The 23,244-nt window shown below is 39.1% G+C and overlaps 1 protein-coding gene across 2 annotated transcripts in view; it reads right to left on the bottom strand.

Annotated features, from left to right (window-relative positions):
- Positions 1–4,936: 4,936 nt before the first annotated feature.
- Positions 4,937–23,244, bottom strand: part of GNA12 (G protein subunit alpha 12) — a 38,822-nt gene continuing 20,514 nt past the window's right edge. Inside the window, exons 3-4 of one of the 2 annotated variants that reach the window (XM_075718126.1) lie at positions 7,012–7,062; positions 4,937–6,010 (exon numbers count right to left, since the gene is read on the bottom strand). In XM_075718126.1, the coding sequence (XP_075574241.1) occupies positions 5,441–6,010; positions 7,012–7,062 (621 nt within the window). In that variant the 3' untranslated portion in view covers positions 4,937–5,440. The remainder of the gene's footprint in view (positions 6,011–7,011; positions 7,063–23,244) is intronic. The other variant, XM_075718127.1, reaches the window with a different exon arrangement.

Raw genomic sequence — 23,244 nt, 5'->3', positions numbered from 1 at the left:
GTTTAGAAAATAGCTCCCCTCTCTTGCTCCCTTCCAACATACTTTGGCTTTTTTACCAGAATGCCCACCTTGGAAGTCAGTGCTGCTCTTTTTTTTTCTCTCCGACTGTGAATATTTTCACATCGGACAGAAGATACGACCTTCGGACATACACCAAGAGCTAGGTTGTGATACAGTTCATCAAGCCAGGCACAGAACCACTAGCACTGACAATCTAGTACCTCCATGCTCCCCATCCAATAAGAAAACAAGCATATCGACACATAGACAAACTTCAACACCGCTTTCCAAATGCCATTAGAAAGATAAAAACGTCAAGAATCAAGCTAAACTGTCCGACCACCAAGATGAGCAAAGAGATAGCATCACCTGGTTAGCAGAGCAGCAGTTTCAGCTCCAAACAGCCTGGCTTTACTCATTTCCATCTATGTAAAAAAACATCAGTGTTAAAACAAAGAAGTGCCCACTTCACAGCACAAAGCAGAGATCACCCCAGCTAATCACAAAACAGGTAATATTAAAAAGCGCTAGGTCTTGTATTGTCTTGCCAATTACTTCCTCACTAGACTAGGCAGTCCTCCTCTAGAAGTGTGTGGAGTCAGTATCAGCTCAGCCCAGTCTGGCCCAGGCCATGCCAGTCTTCCTGTCCCATAATGGATGCTCCCTAGAAGTCTGTTAAAAACCCATTTACAAAAATAGGCACAGATGTTTTATGGTTGCTACTGAAACACCCTACCCACCACTTCCTGTGTTACAGAATTAATAAAGAGTGTACTGAGGTAAAGAGTTGGCAGTGCTATATTGAAACCCCCTGACTACACCATGTTATTTTATACTAGAAAAATGATATAGAAAAGAGGCTACTACTAAATTTACAGGAATCTATACAGCTCTCATCATGAGAGATCAGTGTTTGGCTTACATGACAAGCTGCGGTGTAGGGAGGTGTTAATGCATATCGTATTTGTGTCTCAAGCTGGCATGCATCAAATTGTCTATCAACTCCAGAAATACTCCTGAAAATTTGATGACACAAGCAAAGCTAAGTCAGGTGTCAAAACTCACTACTTGAAAATCAGAGGGGCCTTTTACACAAATCCTACAGTTCCATGCAGCAGAATTTTTTTTTTTGGTTTGTTTTTTTTGGTTTGGTTTTTTTTTTTTTTTTCCCCCAGGAGAACCGAAGAGGTACGTACATAGAAAAGACTCCAAAACATGAATCTCCACAAAGACAGCCATCTAAAGGCAGCAAAGGGCTTGTTTTCAAAAATGATATACTGTGGAAGGCAGTTGTCGGTCATTAAAGAAAGCTGCTAGTTTCTTCAGTGGTTCCATGTCTATTCTTTTAATTTCTTTAACTCTACAATTCTTTGCAGATTACAGTAACCAGGACTGGTGAATACCTGGGGGGGATGGCGGGATGACACATGGGCAGGATGGGACACGCTTTTCAAAGGCACTGTTTTTCATACCAAAACTACTTTAGCCATCCTAGTGGAATTACATTTTTGTCTGCAGTGCCATATACAGATGAGCTCTTCCTACTCCATTTCACTAGTTTTTTTTACTTTAGTTTCTCCACTCTCTCTGTTTGGCTGAGGCTCAGGCTTTAGTTGGCTCAGAAAGCCTGTAAATGGTCACCTTCACGAGCTTCTTCATACTTGTAACATGCCTAGTTCTAGGTTTTACACAGCAGTATTTTAAAAACTAAATATATTATCAAGTTAATAAGTCAAATAATCTATGCTGCCATATTAAGTAAAATAAGATTAATTCTTCGTATCAAACTGGAAGCATCTTTGAGTGTAAAGTTGAGTGGCCAGTAATTTCCATTCCATAATTGATATTAACTCATTTTCAACATTAAGAACTCTTTAATTCCCTCAAAGTGACAACTGCCTATTAAGTACGTCACTTACAGAAAACTGTTCTTCCTTTTTAATTCCAATTCACCATGTCACCTTATAAAGCCATCTAAGAATCGTTCAGAGAATGACAGCATTGCAATCTGAAGGGACGGTACTGACACGCTATATTAGTTTAAAGCCTGTTTTAAGGACAACAACGTAGTGCTTGATAAATGACTTCCATGTAGTTTTTCTACTTAAACTGCAAGATTACGTAAGTCTCTCCTGCAAGCACATGCTGCAACCACTTCCTCTCTTTGTCCTTGAGAGAGACAACCCGTTTGCAAGACCCCATCGCTGGTCATTGACCTGCGGGTGTCAGAGGAGGGACAGCAAAAGGCTGCTTTTTTTTTTTTTTTTTTCAAAAGAAGTTGTTGTTCAAGGTCTTCATCTGATGATTATCATCCTGCCTGTGACCCATTTCCTGACTAGCCAAATGAACAATAAGCCTATAAAGTTAACAAAAAAAGATGTTCCCTCCGGCTGTGTTTACCTGCAAAGTTCTCCAGGATGTCACTTAAAATATAAGTTTTCTATTTGTTTCTTGTGAAAGGACTAAGCAACCAACCAAGCCTGTCCTGAGATGTTTGTATGGCCTAACCTAAGTTCTGCTTTAGTCATTAACTGATTTATGATGACATGATTTTCTGGCTTTCTTATACTACAACTTACCTTGGAAAAAAAACAAACACAAAACCCCTCAGTTGTGGCAAGAAGTGGAGTGTATTTTGCAGAGAAAGCTACCACTTAAAAAAAGTCCTTTTACTCATGGGCCAGATCCTTTGCAAACTTGAGAAATGCTTGACTTTTGCAAGAAGAGTTTCCAGATCTTGGGTTCCTGGTGTGAACCATCACTATCAGAGTTTGACAGAACAGAGACTACAGAGCCAAACTACTGATTTTCATCCACAGCCTACAGCATCATGCTTAGACTCATTTTATCAATAAAAAGAAGAAATGTGATAGTGGGCCCCAGGTGATCAAACTGGTTCCCTAAAACTCTGATTTACTGTGCAAAGCTGCCGTATCACACAAAAACGCTTGAGAGCTCAATACGAGATATCTCATGCTGTTTCTTTTCCAGGTGCAGTTAAGTTACTTAAAATACAAGTTGCATTATTAGCTCTGTTCAGAGTTTTAAATCCATAAGGTGACTAAGGATACAAAATAATGGATGAGCATGAAGAGGAAAAACAGAACAGGAAATTCCATGCTATACCTCCCAGGTAAAACTACAGTAGATTCAGACATAAACCTGAGGTAATTTTTGAGAAAAAAATACAGTTGAAAGGGAATGTTTAACTCATTTGAGAAAACAAGCATTAATATTAACCCACCTAGAAAATTTAGTGAAAGAACAAAGCTCACAGCAAACTAGGAAATAAAGTCAAGTCAACTTAGAATTCTGGTCAGCCCATAACTACCTCCTCTTCCCAGTGTCTTGTGTGAAGTGGAAACCACTACCAAGAACCCCAAGAATTTTTAAAAACTTTGAAAACAGTCTTAGTCTTCAGCCAAACAAATGGGTTAGCTTAGAGAAATGAACCTTATATGATGAGTAAACTTGTTTGCATCACTCTCTGTTGAAACATTTACCTTTTCAGATGTAATAATCTTAAGAGTTTCCCCCCCATCTGAATATTAGAATCACATAACATCTTTCCCCTTCAAAGCTAAAAATGAATAAATATTTAAAAGACACAGTTGGTCCTGGCAAAAATAAGACTTGTTACAAGGAGGCTAATTCCTGTTTAAGTTTGCTCAAATTTAAGTTAGATTTTCCCATCTGCAACATTTCACTTGCTTCTTACCTCGATACTGTGCGTGTTACGTAGCACAAACAGCCACATCTTTTCCACTCTGAAGCCTGCACAAAGAAAGCCAAAAGACTGCTACATTAGGAAACTACACAAAAATACTGGTACGAACATCTGCAAGCTTCAGAGGGGAAGAAAGATTCCAGATTTTATCCAAAGTAACATGAAAGGACAACGGAACTGGACTTTGTTTTGACCACATTTCCCATGGGATTACCAGCTGAAGTAAAATGTTGCTTGTTTTGAGATGCCATTACAGGCTCAAAGGGGATAAGAACGCCAGGGAGTCTGCTGACTTTTTATGGGTACAAACAGCCCTTCAGGTTTTATTCTTGGATAAAAACTATGACAAAAAATTGCACAGTAAACTATGTTTGAAAATTACCTAAAGGATAGCACTACAATGTTGATATAAAAGGCAGATTTTCAGTTTGTCCATGTACCTCGCTGTAGTAGAAAAGATCCGATACGTCTGTACACAAAAAAGGCACCTGACAGTTAGTTATACAGATTGAGAGCTAGGAAATTAACACTTCGTATCAACATTATTCATAGCCTCTTGCAATTTTACACAGAAACCATTGCCCAAAATGGGCAACTCCAAACTTCACTGTACTCAGAATTACATGTGCATTACTATAGGCTAAAGATCCCATTAAGACACAGATTAAAGGCTAATTTTCCAGCAAGGTCTTGCTGTCCAAATACATCAGTGCAGCTGTAAAACTGGGATCTCTAGGGTGTTCAGTCTTCCTATAAGGCCAGCTGTTGGGAAATAATCAAGCAGCTGCTCTACTACCAAAACCTTTGCTTAAGAGTTTAATCAGCTTTCAAACTTTTGAATATAGATAAAGCCCTGTCACGCGAGATACTGAACCTTCACAAATACTGCCAACTGCGGGTGTGAGAACAGTGCTGAATTTCCAAGAAGCACATCTCAGTTGAGCACCTACTGTGCAGATACGTGGTCAGGTGCTCTAGCCCCGGCTGCTTCACCAAGGAAATCAGTTTTCCCATGATGTAATACCCTTCACACGTAGTGCAAAATAAACCCTTCATTGTATCAGCGAGGCCTTAACTTCCCATCCAGTTTACTCCAACACGGGTTTCCTTATACAGTTTTAGACTTTTGCCTCAGGAGACTCATGCAAAACATTCAGACAAGAGCTGTGCATCCACCTTGATAAGCGGATTCCAGACCCTTGGCAAAGCTGAACATGCACACACAATCTGGTTATATTCCTAAGGGTTAAGAACTTCTGTTAACATTCTCCAATACAGCTGCCAACCTCATTACGTTTAGATTAGTTTGATCAATTCAGCACCTCCAAACTACAAAAAAAAGGCAGTTTGTAAAACTAGCGTCTCTGAAAAATGAGCATATTCATTTAAAACATGTCTTCCATACATGGTTTGTCAGAGATTTCTTTTTTCTAAGAAGGCAGAAGGTGGTTGTGTTATTCGGCATTCCAAACTAGGTACAGAACCTACAATGGCCATGTTTCAGTAGTGTTTCTAGTCCAAATGATTCAGTAGCTAACATCAACATTTGACTCCTTCGGCCTATAGCTCCTCTGTTTGGACTGGCTAGTTTACAGCATTCCTGAGCCAAGTAATTAGCATGGGTCCTACACCACATGCAAGGGCCATAAAGAAAAGATAGAAACTTTGATCTAACCCTCTGGCAAACTTTAACAGAACATGGGCTGCTCTCCTTCACTGCAACATAATATCCTTCAGATTCTCTTGAAGGATCGTGTCCTTCACAGCATGAAACACAAAGCGGATGTTTTCAGTGTCTATGGCAGTGGTGAAGTGATGGAAGAGCGGCTTACTACGGTTTCTCCTCTTTCTGTCAAAGCACTGCACCAGATAACGTTGAACATCTTCTAGCCTGTGAGGGTCGCCTTTGAAGTCCGAGAAATACTTCTTAATGCTGACAGTCTTTACCTTCTCTACAAGAAGATCCATCTTGTTGAGGAATAGGATAATAGAAACATTAAAGAAAAGCTTGTTATTGACTATTGTCTCAAAGATATTCATGGACTCCACAAGTCTATTTGTGCGCCTGTCTTCCATGAGAACCTGATCGTATTCACTGGAGGAGACCATAAACAAAATTGAAGTTATTCCATCAAAGCACTGGAACCACTTTTGACGCTGAGATCTCTGTCCACCTACATCCACCATCTTGAAAGGTATTTTTTTAATGATGAAATCATGCTCTACTATCCCCTTGGTGGCTTTTCTAGCCAACAAAATATCTTGTTTGCTGGGGAAATAATTCTGTAAAAGAAAGGAGAAAAGTGTCAAAAAAGTCCTTCAAAAATGCTGGCTAATGCCAGAATATTGAAGCAATAGCGGGGGCAGGGGATCAACAAGAGCTTTGTTTTTTTAGTTATCAAGTGAAGAATGAATACTCAACTTTAAATAATGGGCTGTTGACCATTTATCTCAACATATTGGTAAACAGCTACAGAAGATCCTGAGACATATCAGAATAAAAACATAGGACCACTTCCCATTTTTATCCTTCAAGCCTCCCATTTTCAGGCTGAAGTCTATTTTATCATTATTAAATTCTTAGCCACAGTGCTACTGCCATTTAGGTAGTGTTCAGTAAAGCAGATCTCCAAATCATCACTGAAAGGATTTTTTTTTTTTTTTTAAATCTAGTTTTTCCCCAGTTCATTACTCTTACAAAGGACATCTTGCAAGCTTTAGTGGAAATACTTCTTCCAGGTTCACAGTCCACAACCAGCGAGTACAGCAACATGTTCTACCACAGGTTGTGGCCCAGCCCAGCACTGTAGAGAGATCTGTTCTTCAGAAACTTATCACTGTTACTATTTAGGAAAATCAACTCCTTCCTTTCTCCTCCAAGTCTCCTGACAGATGTTTTCATTACTGATTTTGAATCCTACAAGTGCTAGCAATTTTTCTTCTTTGGTAATTTTTCTTTCCGCTACCTTAAGTAGCACCAGCCATCAGATTATCGCAAAAAGTGAATGAGATTCAGAGACTGCATGGAAGGACTGATAAAACTTCCATAAACAATACTTGTTTTCTGCCAAAAAAAGATTAAGCAAATACTAAGCTTCAGTTTCATAAGGCTGGAGTTTACTATTTCTAGAATAAAGAAATTTAAAGTTATTTAATACATTATCATTAAAAAACCCCACAAACCAAAACAACAAAAAAAACCCCAAAAGCATTAATCTTAGCACACCCAGGCTTCCATTAACTCTGTGAGCTCTTTTGGTTCAGAAAAAGAAGGTATGTCTTACCAGCTGACCGATCCGATCCAGGTTATCCAGGAAGTATTTCACCGATTCACCCTGTGGAAAATGAAAGAGATGGGAACTAAGCTTGTTTCTAGGATAGCAAATCCAACTGTCTTTTCACTTTCCAACACGTGCTGAGGTCTAACATAGCAATATCACATGTGGAAGCTTGGACAACATCCCGATATGCTTCAGGAGCTGGAACAATAGAAGTACTGCATAGCTTAATTCGCATAAACTGCTGGTAATGAGGTGGAGCTGCCATAATACACCACCAACACATAGGTAAGGTAGTATTTCTTCAAAAGCAATTCTCTTTTAGTTCTAGAAAAATCAAAGTTGAGTAGAGATCTGAATAAATGCCCAAAGCTATCTAGTAATTCTTTACAATGAAAAGGAAGTGTTATTAAAGTCAGTCCTTTGCTTTGGCTTGAAGAATTAGGTTTTTTTCCCCTTGTATGATGAATGCAGTTAATTGACACTGGGTGGGAGTAAAAGTGAAACGCATTTATTAGAAGCCAATGTATTTTGTTTATAATTCCTAACAGCGAACAAGAACATATCTAGACTGGCTGGCATATCTTTAGAAAAGTGAAAGATTTAAGTCACCCACAATTTGTGATAATTTAAGCTAGACTTGCTTGTCAAAAAAGAAAAAAAACAAACCAAAACATGCTGAAGGACTTTCTCTTCTACAGATAGTTTCCCTTTTAGGCTCAAGGGTTTTAATAATGGATTTGCTGATCTTGTACAAAATCTTTTAGCAGTTATATTGAGAAAAATATAGGCGATGTTTACAAAGGAATTTTATTCTTGTGTGAAAATGCGTAAGAGGTTTTGTGTTTTGTGTTTTTTTATTTTTTTAAACAAGCTTGCTCATGTATCACACTCAAATCAAGTGCCACTTCGTATTAGTGGATACAAGAAGCCCTACACCTACTTTTTAGAAATAATAAAATTGTTTCCATACAGATGCAGACTTTACTTCTGGAGTGAAACTATCTTTGGCAGAAGCCCATTCTCCTTCAAACACTTCCCTTTCATTTCTTCAGACGAAGATGATCTGTTCAGTAAGAAAGCATTCTTCATTGTTTAGGACATGTGTCTTGCAGTTGTAGCCATGTCATAAGAACGATAAAATAGAAAATCCTGCTGCCTCTTAATAATTTTAGGCAGCTAAACACATTATATATATCACAGATCAGGGCTGTGTCAGTAATGACCAAATTGATAGTAGGTGCCCTCACCAAGTCAGTAATTCAGAATGAGAACATTCTCAAAATATTCTCCGATTCCAACAGCAATATAAATTCTTAAACCATACATTCTCCTCTACACCATAGGCTTGAGACAGCAGAATAAAATTACTCCCCTCCAGTACAACTGTAAACAGATGCCACAACAGTTCATTTTCAAGAATCAGGCTGGAGACCAGAGGGTTCAGTGTACTGCACAAGTACATACTTTTAGCATAAGGCATATACAAAAAGGAGCTGTAACTTAGTATTTCCTAACATTTAGGACTGGAAGTGTCTTTTCATAAAGGAGAGAGAACATGCATATTTGCAGAAAGCTACCATGTATCACAAGATCTACAGGGGATCACTAGCAGAAAAGATGACTTTTGGGGAGGGAAGTTTCCAAAGAACAATTGTTCTAAGAGCTTCCTTACAATCATGAATTTTCATAAGGTGAAAGTAATTTCCTGTAGTTCTTGGCACTCTGTTGGATCAGAAAAGCTATCACAGACCGCATGAATAAGAGAAAAGGTCTTCCTGTACAGCATTAGTCATATTTAGGAGATGGGAGAGCCCAAAAAGAAAAGGTCACTGAAGCTATAAAGAAACCCAAACCCCTTCTCTATCTATTGTGCTTTGTCCTACACAATACCTTTAGATGTGCAGCAAGAATGCAAATGGGCCATCTCTGATACAACTTCTTCCTATTTTCTACCCAGCTGCTGTAAGAGTCCTCGCCTTGTCCCTACACCCTCCCACACTTGAGAGCAGGAAACAGCTGTACGCACATAAACTGCTGGGACACACAAGCAAGTTTACCTGATTCACAGCTTGTGACTCCCCTATTTCCTGCCCCACACATCAATCGGTTTAACATTTTGCACATTTATAAGAAGGTAAGAAAATAATCAGATTAATGAAAAAAAGACATGTTCATTTCTGCAGTGATTTAGGGAAACTAGACTCCTCTAGTTTCTTAATACAGCTCTTTGTAACATTGCAATTAAGCCAAATAATTCATTCTGCGAAATTTTAAGCAGTAGTTGCAGAACACTTGGGTAGCTGAGTAACCAAGTTAGGTTGCTGGAACAGGTGTGAACACCATATGCATGCTCTGAGAGATCTGAAGATGTCTGACTATTCTCCCCTAGAACAGAATTCAAAGGCATCCAGTACTTAAGTCAAAATACCCGTTTCCAGTCAAAACAACAAATCCCCAACAAGCTCCAGAGGGTTTGAAGTTAAGAAAAGCTCAAAACTTTGAAGCACACGAACCTGAAGGGAGGAAAAAAAAAATCCACCTCAAACCCACGACACACTCAAAACCCCCTACACTTTGAAGCTGATTCCCTGATTAAGTACTGTGTTATGGCCTATGAAAGTGTGGATTCAATTCCTGTTCCAAAGACTCCTTGAGTAACCTTGCTCTACATCTTAGTCTGATTCATAGAAAAGTTGGTTGCTTCTGGGAAGCATGTGAGGTATTTCAGTACATTGAGCAGGCAGCACAGAACAACTGCAGACAGCACCAACCAACTTGATGAATAACTTGTAATTTATTTAAATGAGGAAAATATGGAAACTCCAGGTGTTAGGACTGTTTTCCATTAGTATTTTTAATCAGAACAATTGTTTTAACTGAATGTTCATTTAGCTTTTAATTTTTTCCTTGTCATCCAGGGGAAATAGGTAGCAATATTAATTAGATCTAGAAGTTAAGTTTATTTGGCTTTCTAATCAAGCTGCACTTGAATGCAATTTTGAATTCCATCAATAAGTATGCAAAGCTATCTCATGCTTTGGGTATTATACACACATACAAATCTACTTGTGTGTGTATATATGTATGTATATAAAAAAACACACACACAAAGAGTTTGAGTTGTTCATCAAGTTGTCCATTCAAGGCAAATGAGTACCAAAATCAGAAAATATCAGCTACCCCTCATGTTGAACTATTTTTTTCTCTTGAAGACACTGGCCATAAACAAGCCATTTTGCCTTTTTCAGTGCCAATTCTTGGGTTTCTCCAAAGTCAGCTAGCCATTCAACTACATTCAAAAGCTGGCTTAGCACTTCAAATGCTCTCCTTTTCCAGATCATAGCCAGTTATTTCTGGTTCAGTAGCATGACATCCTACAGAAGTGGCAGCTAATTTGCAACTGATTCATCGGATACTAAAAATATCTTTATGCAGACTGACAACTTCAATCTTAATATTTTAATGGTTCTAGTGAAAAAATTAAGCGGTCTTTTGAACACTGCAATCCATTTTGAACTATGCTTGCAAGCAGCAAAACAGAAATGGAAGCCATCAAAGCTATTTATACTAATTATACTATATTTAAATACCTAAAGATAATCACATCATGGTGTGTTCACTTAAGACACAGACAAAAAAAGTCCAGGTCAGATGTGTCAATCTTTTACAGGCTAGTGTGTCAAGAAAAACTGTGGCAGCTCAAGAAACTTCCTCAGATCAACTACATTCATAGAAGATTGTTGAGCTTGTGTCTTTTCTCATTTAAAAAAACTCAAATTTTCTTGTATTTCCCTGTTAGTACACAGTTTCCTTAAAAAAAATTCCAACAATATTTATAAATATTCTTATAATCTGAAAGACGTTATTTCATTTCAACTGGCACGGTACTTGGATACGAAGCACCACTCTGTGACAGTCACAGCAGAATGTGCCAGTGAAGCATGGCTGTACTGACACTTCTTTTTTTTTTTTTAATAGATAGTCTATTAGTATATTTCACATTTTGAAAGTTCTATCAAGAAAGTCTGAGAGAACAATCATCTATTTTGCTGTTGATACAAACCAGCTAGCTATTTTTTTCTCCCTCTCCTTGATAATAAAACAAGCTGTCAAAATGCTGTCTCCCATCCACGCCCTGTGTTTTCCAGGACAGTGCAGGCGGCAGGGGGGCGGCAGCATGGGGAGAATGACCTCCGAGTTATGAATTTTACATAATTCACATACTCCTTTTTAGTACATAAGAGCACAGTATAGACCATAAGTCTTCCTTAACGTCTTGCTCACCACACAAGAGTTACCACAAACGCTTGGATGATTCATTCTCTCACTGCTAATCTCTTCTCCCTCTGCAATACATATCCTCTGAGTAAGTTTTGCCAACTGGGACCAAGTGAAGGAATAAGAGATGCTGTTCCCATTGTTCAGTAGGGATGAGTCACTGCACATCTGGGAACTGAGGGAATCAAGAAACACAAACAGAAGGCCTAAAATGAGCCCACAAGTTCCACAATGCAGCATTGCTATTGGATTTTTTTGTTTAATGATTATTATTTTTTTTTGAACTGCCCTATCTGCAGTATAAAGTTTAGTGAAGTCAGAGAAAAGAGTACAATTTGCTTAAAAACTGACTGGTGGCAGAGAAAGGGAGAAAAGGTAAAATGTAAACATATACTCCTGCTTTCTGAAATAGTGCTCTAAAGCTCTTCTTGGATATCCTATATTTTGAATACAGCATTCTCATGGGGCAAAAGACATAAAATTAAGAAGAAAAATTTATTCCATTTTATTCTATATATTTTGTCCTATATGAATGTCATCTTAACATTAGCATCAAATAAGTTACCATGAAAATAACTAATTGAATTTAACATCTCTGTCCCTTCAGGTGAGGTTCACAGTACACAAGAAACCTCCCTAAAGAAATATTATAACTAATCTGGCATCACTTCTTTTGCCATTGATAGCCTCATTGCAAAAAGCAAGCAGAAAATACTTGGGCAGAGTTCCCAAGCAGTATTCATTTCACGAAAATAAATGCACAACAGATCCTATGTAGATTTCTTTAAAATACCCATAGAAACTCAGTAATAAAAAAAGTTCTGCAAGGCTAGAATTTATCAACTTGTCACTTTAACCCTCAGCCAGTTATTCAAAGTGACAGTTGGTCAGATCATAAATGCTAGCGAAACATGCTATTGTCCAGTCCCCTAAAATACAGGCTCATTTCAAACTTTTCCTTCTGAAAAGCAGTGCCTCTAAGTTCTGCTCCGAACTAAGAGACCTGGAAGGGGACCCTCTGTTCCAAATTGGCTTTTTTCCTTTCTTTGTCCCAAGGCCTTTTTGACATAATATTAACTCAGCCCTTCCTGATCCTTCTGTCTCTAGCTGCTAAATTTAGAGTGCACAATTTAAGGTAGACCTGTCAGTCTTAGTTTGTTTCAGATGATGAATTAAACCACACAGGAAGGAAACGTTATACTTCAAGAAAGCATATAATACAGATCTAACAAGATTCCCACAAATACAGCAAAACACATGGAGAAACGGATGCTGGAAGTAACTACCACAAACTGCAGCTGAATCTGCAAGGTGAAAGCAACAGTGACCCGAATGAAACAACAGCGGCATTTGTATCTCGCCCTCCATTCAGAAGTTGTAAAACCTGCAGCAGCAGGGCTGAGAAACACAGAGGAAATCCACGAGACCCCAGAAATAAGTTTGGGAATCTCCCAGCATTTAACCTCCGAGATCTCAGATACACGAATGGGATGGACTTACAGCACTGACACAACATTTCATCCAAAGTTGGCCTTTATATAAGGTACTATTCCATTAGGACTGCCAGAGACACATACTGAGAGAATGCAATGCTAACACTGACTTTCAGTGCTAACTTGCAAGCAAAATATTGGCCAGGTTTCCTGGGATGTGGATCACCTGTTGATTGTAAGGAGTTTCAATGTTACAGTTTCAGATGTTTTAGAAAAGCCAGATATCCAAAGCAGAGGCCCACGGGAAGAGCAAGGTTACGAGCACAGAAGTAGGATAAAATAACCAGGAGACTAGCATTTGAGTACATTGGAGACGTTAGATCTTCAGGCACTGAGATTAGAACCCAAAACCTCACCGGCAAAGAGGAACACAGGAGACACTTTTCTTAGACCTACTGCACACAACAAGCAGGTTAACATCCTGCCACCGTACGACACACATCCTTTGGAAGTGAGCACACAGACACGGCTCCAGGTTCCGCGCCCTGGTTTTGTCCAAGGGAAGTAAGTAGTAGTCCTTTACAAACCCCAAAGACCCAGGGTTAAAATTCTCATAAGGGGCAACTATAAACAAAAAACTCCCCCTCCCCAAACCTACAGGCTCTTTCAACAGATTACTTCTAAATCTGCACTTCTATTTAGCCTGACTGGCAACAGGGCATGGATTCACAACAGCCAAAAGTGTGTTCCCTTCTCTGTGACAGCTGATGAATTAAGTATTATTTTCCAAGGAGATAAGCAAGTCTGTGCTTGTTAAGAATTAACTCAGAAGGATACTGAATTAACCTAAATTGCCCTGAAATACTGATGCCCATTCTACGCCGTAATTCTGTTCAACAGATATTCTACATCCTGTCTGGGAACTGAAATTTATTGACACAAGACAAACATTAATTTTTCATTCAATCACCAGTTCCAAGGCAGAGACTAACCACTTCTCTGTATTTGAGCCATACAGAATTCTAACTACCAAATCTCTCCAGTGTTATTTAACTTCCTCCTTAACAACAGACTGAGCTGCTGGCTCTCATCCAGCAACTCCAGTGCTTATCCAAGTTGCTGCTATCTGTACCCTACAAACATACCAACTACAAAAAAGTACCGTTTGGTTCCAAGCTTCTTCTAAAAACTACCTCTTCTTTCTACTGCCTAGTTGTACAGGATGATTATCAGATGTTAAAGTTTGAGAATATTTTAAAAATTCATTATTTGTCAGCTCAGTACAAGCCAGCCGTGCAAAAATATGTTTGTCCAAGTCAGCATGGCTTTCCATAAACTCATTCTGCATGACACACTGGCCAAACTGTATGCTTCACAGCACATGGATTAAAAAAAGGTGACAAATATTTAATTAATTTTTCCCAAAAAGTCTAGGCTAATCTGAGCTCCCACATCAGTGATAAGATTTGTGGATCCCTGTGACCGAGTGAAATTCTAGCCTTACAGCTGAGAAACACTCTTTAACAGGAGCAGAGTTCTCGTGGTGAAGGACAACTCCTACATGTGTTAGATTTTCCCAGCAATTAAATACAGCAACTCTTTCAGAAAAGGTGCTGCAAGGAAAAAAAAAGGTTACATCTTTTCCTGAAATTCTAAGGTGTTTCTACATCAACAGGATGTAGATGATATAAATTACTCTTGATACTATGTTAACAATTCCGTCCATTTGTCTTAAATATGCACACTAGCAACATCGCCTCAAGGAGGAAAGGAATTTTCTGTTAAATAGACTAAGGCAGGCTCATCCTACACTATAAGCTTCAAGAAACATTAACACAAATCCCTATTGTTTTGATTTTACTCCTACGTACTGTCTCTTCATCACTGCTATTCCTGCTTCACAGATTTGCAATGACTGGAAGAACAGCAGGTGCAAACAGCACAGAAAACTACAGGCCACAAACAAAACAAAGATGCACAGTACAATACAAAAGGGTTAAATTATTGCCTTTTTTTTTATTCTAGAAAAATCCTTAACCGGACTTGCACATTAGCTACAGTGATTTAGCATTTCCTAGCCTTCACTGACTAGCAGCTAGCAAGATTCAAGGAGATGATGCAAGGGGATATATACCCAAGTCACGTGGAAGAATCACAGTTATGCTTAAACAACAAAAAATAGCCTTGATTCCTGTATCCAACATCAGCAGCGTGCCCGGCTCACACACGCTCATTTTGGCACCAGTGGACGACAGACCTAGTCATAAGCATCCCATGAAAGGATTCCTTCCTGTTTCCCTGCCAACTGTCTAAGCGAATACATTGTCTAAAATTGCTGCCAGAACCCTTTCATCTCAGACACCGGAGGTTCTCCGTGAAGTTGAACTAATGCACACCAGCTCAACTTCTCATTCCAAGCACAGTCGGCTAAAACACACAAGAGAAGGCAACTGAAAAAAGCAATCTCGCCACAGTTAAAAGAAAGTCCTGAGCTGTAAATGGAAGGATGGATCCAAGATCCTGGCCAATCACTTGCAAATTATCCCATTTATTCTCAGTGGGCAGCTGCCATGCAAAAATGGGCATTTCCAACTAACACATCAGAATTTAGAAGCAACTGGATGTTTTTACAAATCACCAGGAATGATGCACAATCACATTATTATGTGACTCCAGTCCCATGCTTTGTTTTCAGCAGGTCAGTATGCAAACCTGAAGCTTGCTTTGTTTACAAAAGATATCTGCAGAACTAGAATAGACATTGACAAAAAAAAAAAATTACCTTACGAATTAATCTAGTCAGCAGTGCTGACTATCTGATCAAGACTAAATCACAAGTTTACCAGCAAGTTTCCCTTTCAATTCTTATCAGATCAAGGGATGGGAAATAAATATCTTGGATCTTGTGGCCTGAAAAAACAGCTAACACCAGCCATGAGAGAATGTTGAGCTTGGACTTTTCCATGGCAGGTGGCCAGCTGGAAAGCTAAGCAACTTGAATGCATTTACAGCAGGCAGAACCTTGAGTATCTTGCAGAATGATGCTTCCTACTCTACTTCTACACCAAAGCATTTGTTGCAGAGTGCCCTAGTGCTCCACTTTCTGTGGAAACATCAGCTCAGACATGTTTTACTGAAATTTGTCTACATCTGTTGTTAAAAGATGACTACAAGGACTGGAAAGAGTAATTTATCCCTCACACTTATTTAAAAAATTGTTTTTAAAGATTTTCTCATTTTGTCTGTATGTATAGAACCAAGATGTTTTTGGATGCAATGCAGACTAGAATGGTGGTCTTGCAAGATTCAGAAAGCTGCTCAGTATCTGAAAGCCAGGGTTTAAGTGGAAATCAGACTGAGGTACAATGCAAGTTAAGTCTTAGCTGCACTCAGGTGTGCTATTTAACAGTTTGATTCCTATAAAACCAAGCATGTAGGCAGCAGAGTGCAGGAAAAAAAAATTCCACCTTGCTTACATTACTTTGAAGTTTTTCACTGTGCCCATTACTTCAGCACTCAGCAAGCACAACTACAGAGAACATGAGGCTTGCAAGTCTGAGGGATTCCTCAAGCCAGTTTCCATGTCCGATTTTCAAAAATCATTTGCCCTAGAAACAAAAAACATTCTCCTTTTTCAATAATAGCTTGGTATTTGTTAATTCTAAGAGACTGACCAACTTGGAACTGTGAAGTGCACCATTTCTGCCAGCTGTTACTATGCTTGCTTTCCCAGCGAATTCTCAAGTCAGTGGAATTCCACGACACATACTAGCTTGCTCTCAGCATTGAGAAGCTACTCAACATCTCATGTTCACCCACTTATACTGACATTCGTATTGCCTTCTATGAAGTCTGACCTTTACATGCACCTGTAAATCCCCTAGATCGCTAGTGATCAAGTTGTCTCATGTCATATGCCAAGAACAGTTATTTCATTAGTTCACAGCTGTACTTTGGGTCTGTGAGAGAGGGTTTCACCCAAGTGACTGCCCTCCCACCCAAGTGACTGCCCTCCCCATCACCTCATCTCTCCTGCTCCAGTGCCAGTGACAACACTGCATGTTGAGTCCAGCAGATGAGTGATAGTGAACCTCAAACAACCTCTGGTAATCTGAAAAAAAACTTCAGTTTCCATTCACAATCAAGTCAAGTTTTCCCTGTGATCTGATTTATAGTCATTACCTCAAAATACTTCATTTATTCACATCCAGTCACAACATATCAATTATTCCAAATATTCTCTCCCCTAGTGAAGGTTGTTTTGGCATGAAGAGAAAGGGAAGTTCTTCCAAATCTGCACTTAAACCTTAGCACTATTGATACTTTAGTATGAAGATTTCAAGTAAGTTAAACATCTTTTTATTTAATTTTGGAATTTGTTCTCTTTCAAAACATTCAGGATTGCTTTTCCTGCATTTTTCACTTCAATCCATCCTACCACACAACTCACATCATTACTTTCACTTATGAAACCAAAACTGGAATGGATTTACCCAAGCTGAAACTTCAAGCTGTTCGGGTACTAATTCACTAAAGGATCAAACATCCCTGAGCAAAGACTCATAAGGTGAGATGGGGTTGGTAACTGCATGAACAACAGCTGTATGAATGTGCAACTCCATCCTATTTTCATGTGCATCTACAGCTGAGTCCTCTCACGCAGTCCTCAATCATGATAAAGCTACCATCTTGAAGCTCAGGCTTATGACAAGTGACTTACCATGGAGGAAAAAAGCCCACAAGTAATGTTGAAGTGTTGTATCAAATGGAAAACTTTATTTTTATTCACCCTCATGTGCATTTGCTTTATACAAATGAAGCACTACAAGCATCTGAAAACAAATCTAAAGATGAAATAAGCAATTTGAAATAAGTGACTTGCTTCCATCCTTAAGGCCTCATCTACACATGTAAATTAATCAAGCCACAGTGGAAACTGAAGTAGATTTAACAACAAACTTCTACAAGCTGTTGAGCAGGCTAGCCTATTAAAAAAAGATCCTAATTAAAGCCCCGGTCACGTCCTACTGAACCACAGAGGGGGAAACAGTCCAGCCACGCGGATGGCCATCTGACCTCCTTGCAACCTAGAATGCATGCGCTGAACGGGGCAAAAGACGACAGAAAGAGGATATAGTAGGTGGTTCTTTTGCCTCCTGCCCACATCTAACATCATTACTGATTCAGTACTGTACTCCGACCAGACTGAAACTAGATGGTTTAAAGTCTGAAATACACAGAATTCAGAGATGGAATTAAATGGGAAAGAATTCTATCAATAAAATCACTATTTCTTCAGTCTGATATTTTACTGAGTTTTCCAGAGTAGAATTAAGTGAGTATCAAGGAAAGCAAGTCAAATTAAGAGGCTTTGGGGGCGGGGTGGAGAGCAGACCTTCTAAGGACAAACACCAACAGTTTGTTCAGGAGTAAAGCCAAGTGAAGCACAAGTCTGCCACAGTCTGAACTGCAGGAATCTGTGTTGTATACAGAGGAGACATTTGAAAGGTGTCAATAAATTACTTCTCAGAGCAACATGTTTTCCACTTTCTCAAACAGAAAATCTTGCATGATGTTTCCAAGAAGTATTCCTCCCCTCCCCCAAATACTAAGTCAATAATAGAGCAAAATAGGTTTGCTCCACAGAGCCACTTTAAGTATAGCTGCAAACTAATGAGAACATGGAGACCACGCTGCCTTCCGCCTTTGCAATAGAAAGCCCTCCCAGCTACTGCAGGCTCAGAAAAAGGAGGAGCAGAGTATTGAGCTAACCTCACTCTTCTCCTCTGAGAAGACAGCTTAACAGCTCTGCTCCTGCCATTAGTGTTCAATTATCAGCTGGTCAGTTTGTGGCAGTATGGAACCTCGAGAGATTTTTCTAGAACAGTATCATGTTCAGATGCAACCTTAAGTCATCTAATCTATGAAAACCTCCACTGTTGCACAGCTGTCATTTCAAATAAACTCAAAAGTCACACAGTCTGTTTCTTCCCTCCCTCTGCTCACCACCTCTTCTACACTCAGTACCTGTGAAACAGAGCCTTGGCTTTGAACAGTATGTAAACACTTCAGATACTCCGATAACTTGGAACACAAAACATTTAAAAAACTAAACAGTATCGTTGAGGTACAGGCATCTTATTTTAGCATCAGGAAAAGATTTATGGAGGAAAGGAACCACTGCTTGGATGAAGGATTAGCGAGATGAAGACATCGCCATCTTTCCCTGGCAAGCACCAGGATAAGGTGACTTAGGATCACTTGTGACGCCAGCTGCTCGTTCCTTCACCAACCCCACAGCACGTCACTACCTCAGCTGCGCTTACCATCAGTCACAGGGTTGCACTCTGCCTCAGACAAGCTTCCCAATTTACAGCAGAGCTTCCAAAACCCCGTTGTGCCAACATAAGCAAGAGCGTAGCGCAAACCACCATTTCCTATTGCTCACTGTGATTACTCTATCACAGAACTACAGCCCAAGTTAAGCTCTATCCTTGCACGATACACTGAGTACAGCACTCGATGTTTTAAGGTAGAGCAGGCTTGTTAGAGACAGCAGGAGCAGGGGAAGAAAATTACAATCTTTTCAAGAAGTCACTGCAAAAGGATCAAGATTTGGATAGCTAGCAAGAATACAACATAGCCAACTGAGCAAGTTACGCTACCTAACTATCCTGGCCTGCATTTGCCTTTCCAGCTTTCTGCCAGGTCCTGTCTTTTAAAGAACATAGGCTCATTAAACATAACTCACTCTCAGTGTGGCAAGTTAAGAACACCTTCAAGTATCTGTTCTCTTTTCAGTATAAAAATCCAGGAGATATGCCAGTAAGACTTCCTCAATAAAAACATACCTAGTTTTTAATGTTTTGCTTATTTGTTCATCTGTGCTTGTTACTTGTTTGCGATCCTACATAGCTTACTATAAACCAGGATATTCAGGAAAGCTTGAAAGCATTCAGTACCCATTATCCTATTAAATTCAATGACCCCTTTGAAAAATCCAAGCCTTAACCTTAACTTTTTTTCCTCAAGGGAACATTTTAGAGAATTTGAAAAGACACTGAGATCACCCTTGCTCGCTGTCCCGATTCTAGGTGGAGAGCACAAGGTCTGGTACCAATATGAAAGAAAGCTGAATTACATATAGATGAGGTGCAAAAGGCCAACTTGTAAAACTGGAACTTTCTGAAGTGCATTGTCAGCACTGCTCTTCTGAGCACAGAGTGAGCCGTGTCAGGGAGATGGGCTTAACTAAACCATTCACCTCTTCTTTTGCAGTGCCTTTTTTTTTTTTTCCCCCCACCTAATTTCCTGAAACCAGCCATAGGGTCAGAAAACTGCTAGTATAGCGCCCAGGGAGCAGCAGGAGCCCTCTCTTCTTTTACACAGCTACGCCAGCCCTCGTTGGATCTTGAAGAAGTGCATGTATCTAATACACCAAAAACTTTGAAAACCTGTATGATGGGAATACAAATATAACAGTCTCCATTTCACCTATATCTTTGAGACTGAAGGTTTGAAACCAGTCTGACAAGTGGAGTCCTTCCACCAGAAACAATATTCTTTGATTGTTTTTAGACTTCAGTGTAAACAGATAAATATTAACATGTATGTCTCTGCATAATGCAGGTATTTTGTTGCGACTAGAATAAAAGTTGTCCTTGTGCTACCACAGTTTTAACCGGTGCATACGCTCATTACTTAATATATGAGCTCTCTCCTGCTTCCACCAAATTTCAGTAGGAACGGTATTAGACTCCCTTAGTCATACAAAGAGCGCACCTTTAAATGTACTTAACTTGCTCAGATTTCTGGAACACATTCTCATTACTGGGAATCTCTACTGAGATACTAGTTGCCAATTTTGAAGCCTCCTGAATTATTGAGATCCATTAGAAACTTTCTGAACACGGAAATTAAACAGCGTAATCAAAAGCTAAAGGCTGCTCACTGGGCTAGATTTGTCCCTGCCCAGAACTTTCCTGCACACTAGAAAGGGATAAAGAGATTACTCCAGTAGTTTTTAGCTGCAGTTGGGTACTGCCTCAGACAGCTTGAACTGAAAGTTTCCCTCCTTGTTTCTCACAGCATGTGCCAGAGTTTCTTGATGGGAATGCAAAGATTAATTACAGCTGTACTTGCTCTGAACAAATCCTTATATTCAATACAGTCCTGCAAGATTTAGAGTAGCACTAATTAGGGCTTAGAACAACAATTCTGCAAAGACAGACATACTGAGTATTTTTTGCTAATTATTTTATGCATACTAAAATTAAAGCTTCTTTCCAGAAGCAGGGTGGCATTTATTCTTAGGAGCTGGGAGCCAAAAGGACTTTTCCAGTCTAAGAACATTAAATTTTGTGTTTCAGTGCTATTGCTGAAGGTAAGACTTCAAATTATAACTGCTACCACACGCATACAGTGAGAGGCAAGGATGAGTACAGTATTTATTCTGTAAATCTTTTGGGACACCCAGACAGTTCTCTAATGGGCTCAAGCACTAAGAGGTAAAGACAAAAAAGTTTGTTCTTAATAAAATGCATGGGTAAAAAGAAATCTTTTAACTAGAAAAAAGGTAATCATTAGGCAAGATGCAAATTCTCGTAATGAATTTTCAACATGGGAGCTGTATCTATGAAGTTGTTTCTCTCATTCACCTTAACCACACCAAAATACAGTCAAGATTTATTGGCATCCAAGGGCCAAAAGCAAAAGCTCCTACAGGCAGCCTTACACAGCACCATAAAAATACAAGGCTTTTTAATCTACCTCCAAGAACCTAAAAGTTAAAAAGTAGGACCACACAAAGTCTGAATTTCAACCTTTTGGTATCCATAGACAGCAGGGCATTAATGAAGTGCATTAATGCACTGTACATTTTACAGACTTCAGAGGTGATTTTGCCCTAAGTATTTGATCTTTAAATAAAAAAAAAAAAAAAGAAAAAGGAATAATTGTAGACTGCCAGGAATTCACTATACAGAGTACTAGAACAGCCAGTAGCACAGCTCTTTTTATTCAGCGTCCATCTCAGCTTCCATATGGCAGGCATATCAATTTCTTGTTATCCACTTATTTATTATGTATGATCTGCTCATTACTTTCCAACTTATCCTCCCAATTCCATACAGGCTACATTTCATCCAGCTGTTGGCATTTTGTCATAACCTAAGGCCAGCAGCAATTCATGGCAGGAATCCTTTTATTTTTCCACAGAGCATTTAGTACAGAGGGCTTTAATCCTTGGTTGAGACTTCAGGTAGGTACTGTAACAGATTGCTATTCTCTAACACTTTTTCATTTGCACTGTTTTGAAAAGGTCGTAATTCATGACCTTTCTGGTTCTCATTATTTCTCTCCAATAGCAGAAAGTATTTAAGAACAGCTAAAAACCGTTCTACCCATCACACAGCCTTCTGTGGATGGTTCTGCTTGAGAGAATGGCTTCTCTCACTGAGAAAAGATACTGCACGAGTGGATTTTGCTAGAATTCAAAATGATTTGCAGTCTAAAGTGATTTATGACCTTAGATTATCTAAATGGTTTTTTGTATCCAGCCTACTTCAAATGCAAGTTCTTCTCACCTCTTGCTCAGTGGCACTTAGAGCAAAACTGAGATTACCAAGTGAAGCATTCCTGGTGTAGGCGACAGACAATGTGTTATGGAGGCATCCTCAACTCTGCCTCCTGCTCCAGCTTAGTCCTGAACTTGAATCTCAGTGACTGTCAAGACACACTAGTGCAGGTACTGCCAAACACCACACTGCTCAAGGAGTTCTTCTGGTGGCAGCAGGCCCATTAACATATCTCATTTAAGCATTTATTTTTAGAATACTGCAAATGTAATAGGAGACTGAGCATTTAGCTTCTGTAGATGCAAACTGACAAACTATACAGTATTAGCCAATATCCACAGAATTTTGTGCAAAGGTTTCCAGCTGCGTTTTGCTTTATGTTACCTCTCAATTTTTAATAAAACCCAAACTATAACTCACTAACTCTCACCTCCTTTAACAAAATGCCACTTTTGTTTGAGAGTTCTTACTTGAGACTTTGATCCGAAAAAAAAATTTCCTATTTGCTCTTAGAGACAGGATTAGAAGCCAGGGACTCCAACTGCTAATCCTTCCTACTACAGACCAGCTACAATGTTTTGCAGTATTATACTTAAACAATCAATTAACTTCTTTTGCTGTACAAAGATGAGTCAAACTCCATAACTTGACCACAAACTTTTGAGGTCTTGGGATTAGAGGACAGAACTAGAACTAAGAATTTAAGTCTGGACCTCTGGCACTTAATTGCTTAGATATTTAGCTGAAGAGAAACATGTCCATAATTCACCCTGCTATATGAGTCCAGAGCAGGATATTATTCAAGCTGCGTAGATAAAGTCTGCAAGTTAAGGAACTTTTAAGTTAATATGACGTCTTATGTCAGATTAAGCCACTGTTTCAGAATTCCAACGTAACAAAATCAGATTAGAGCGGACTATTACTGTTATTTTTTTAACAGCAAACAAGTG

This window comes from Pelecanus crispus, chromosome 11 (genome assembly GCF_030463565.1).
Source record: "Pelecanus crispus isolate bPelCri1 chromosome 11, bPelCri1.pri, whole genome shotgun sequence".
Classification (NCBI taxonomy): domain Eukaryota; kingdom Metazoa; phylum Chordata; class Aves; order Pelecaniformes; family Pelecanidae; genus Pelecanus; species Pelecanus crispus.
This window is presented reverse-complemented; position numbering and strand designations above follow the sequence as displayed.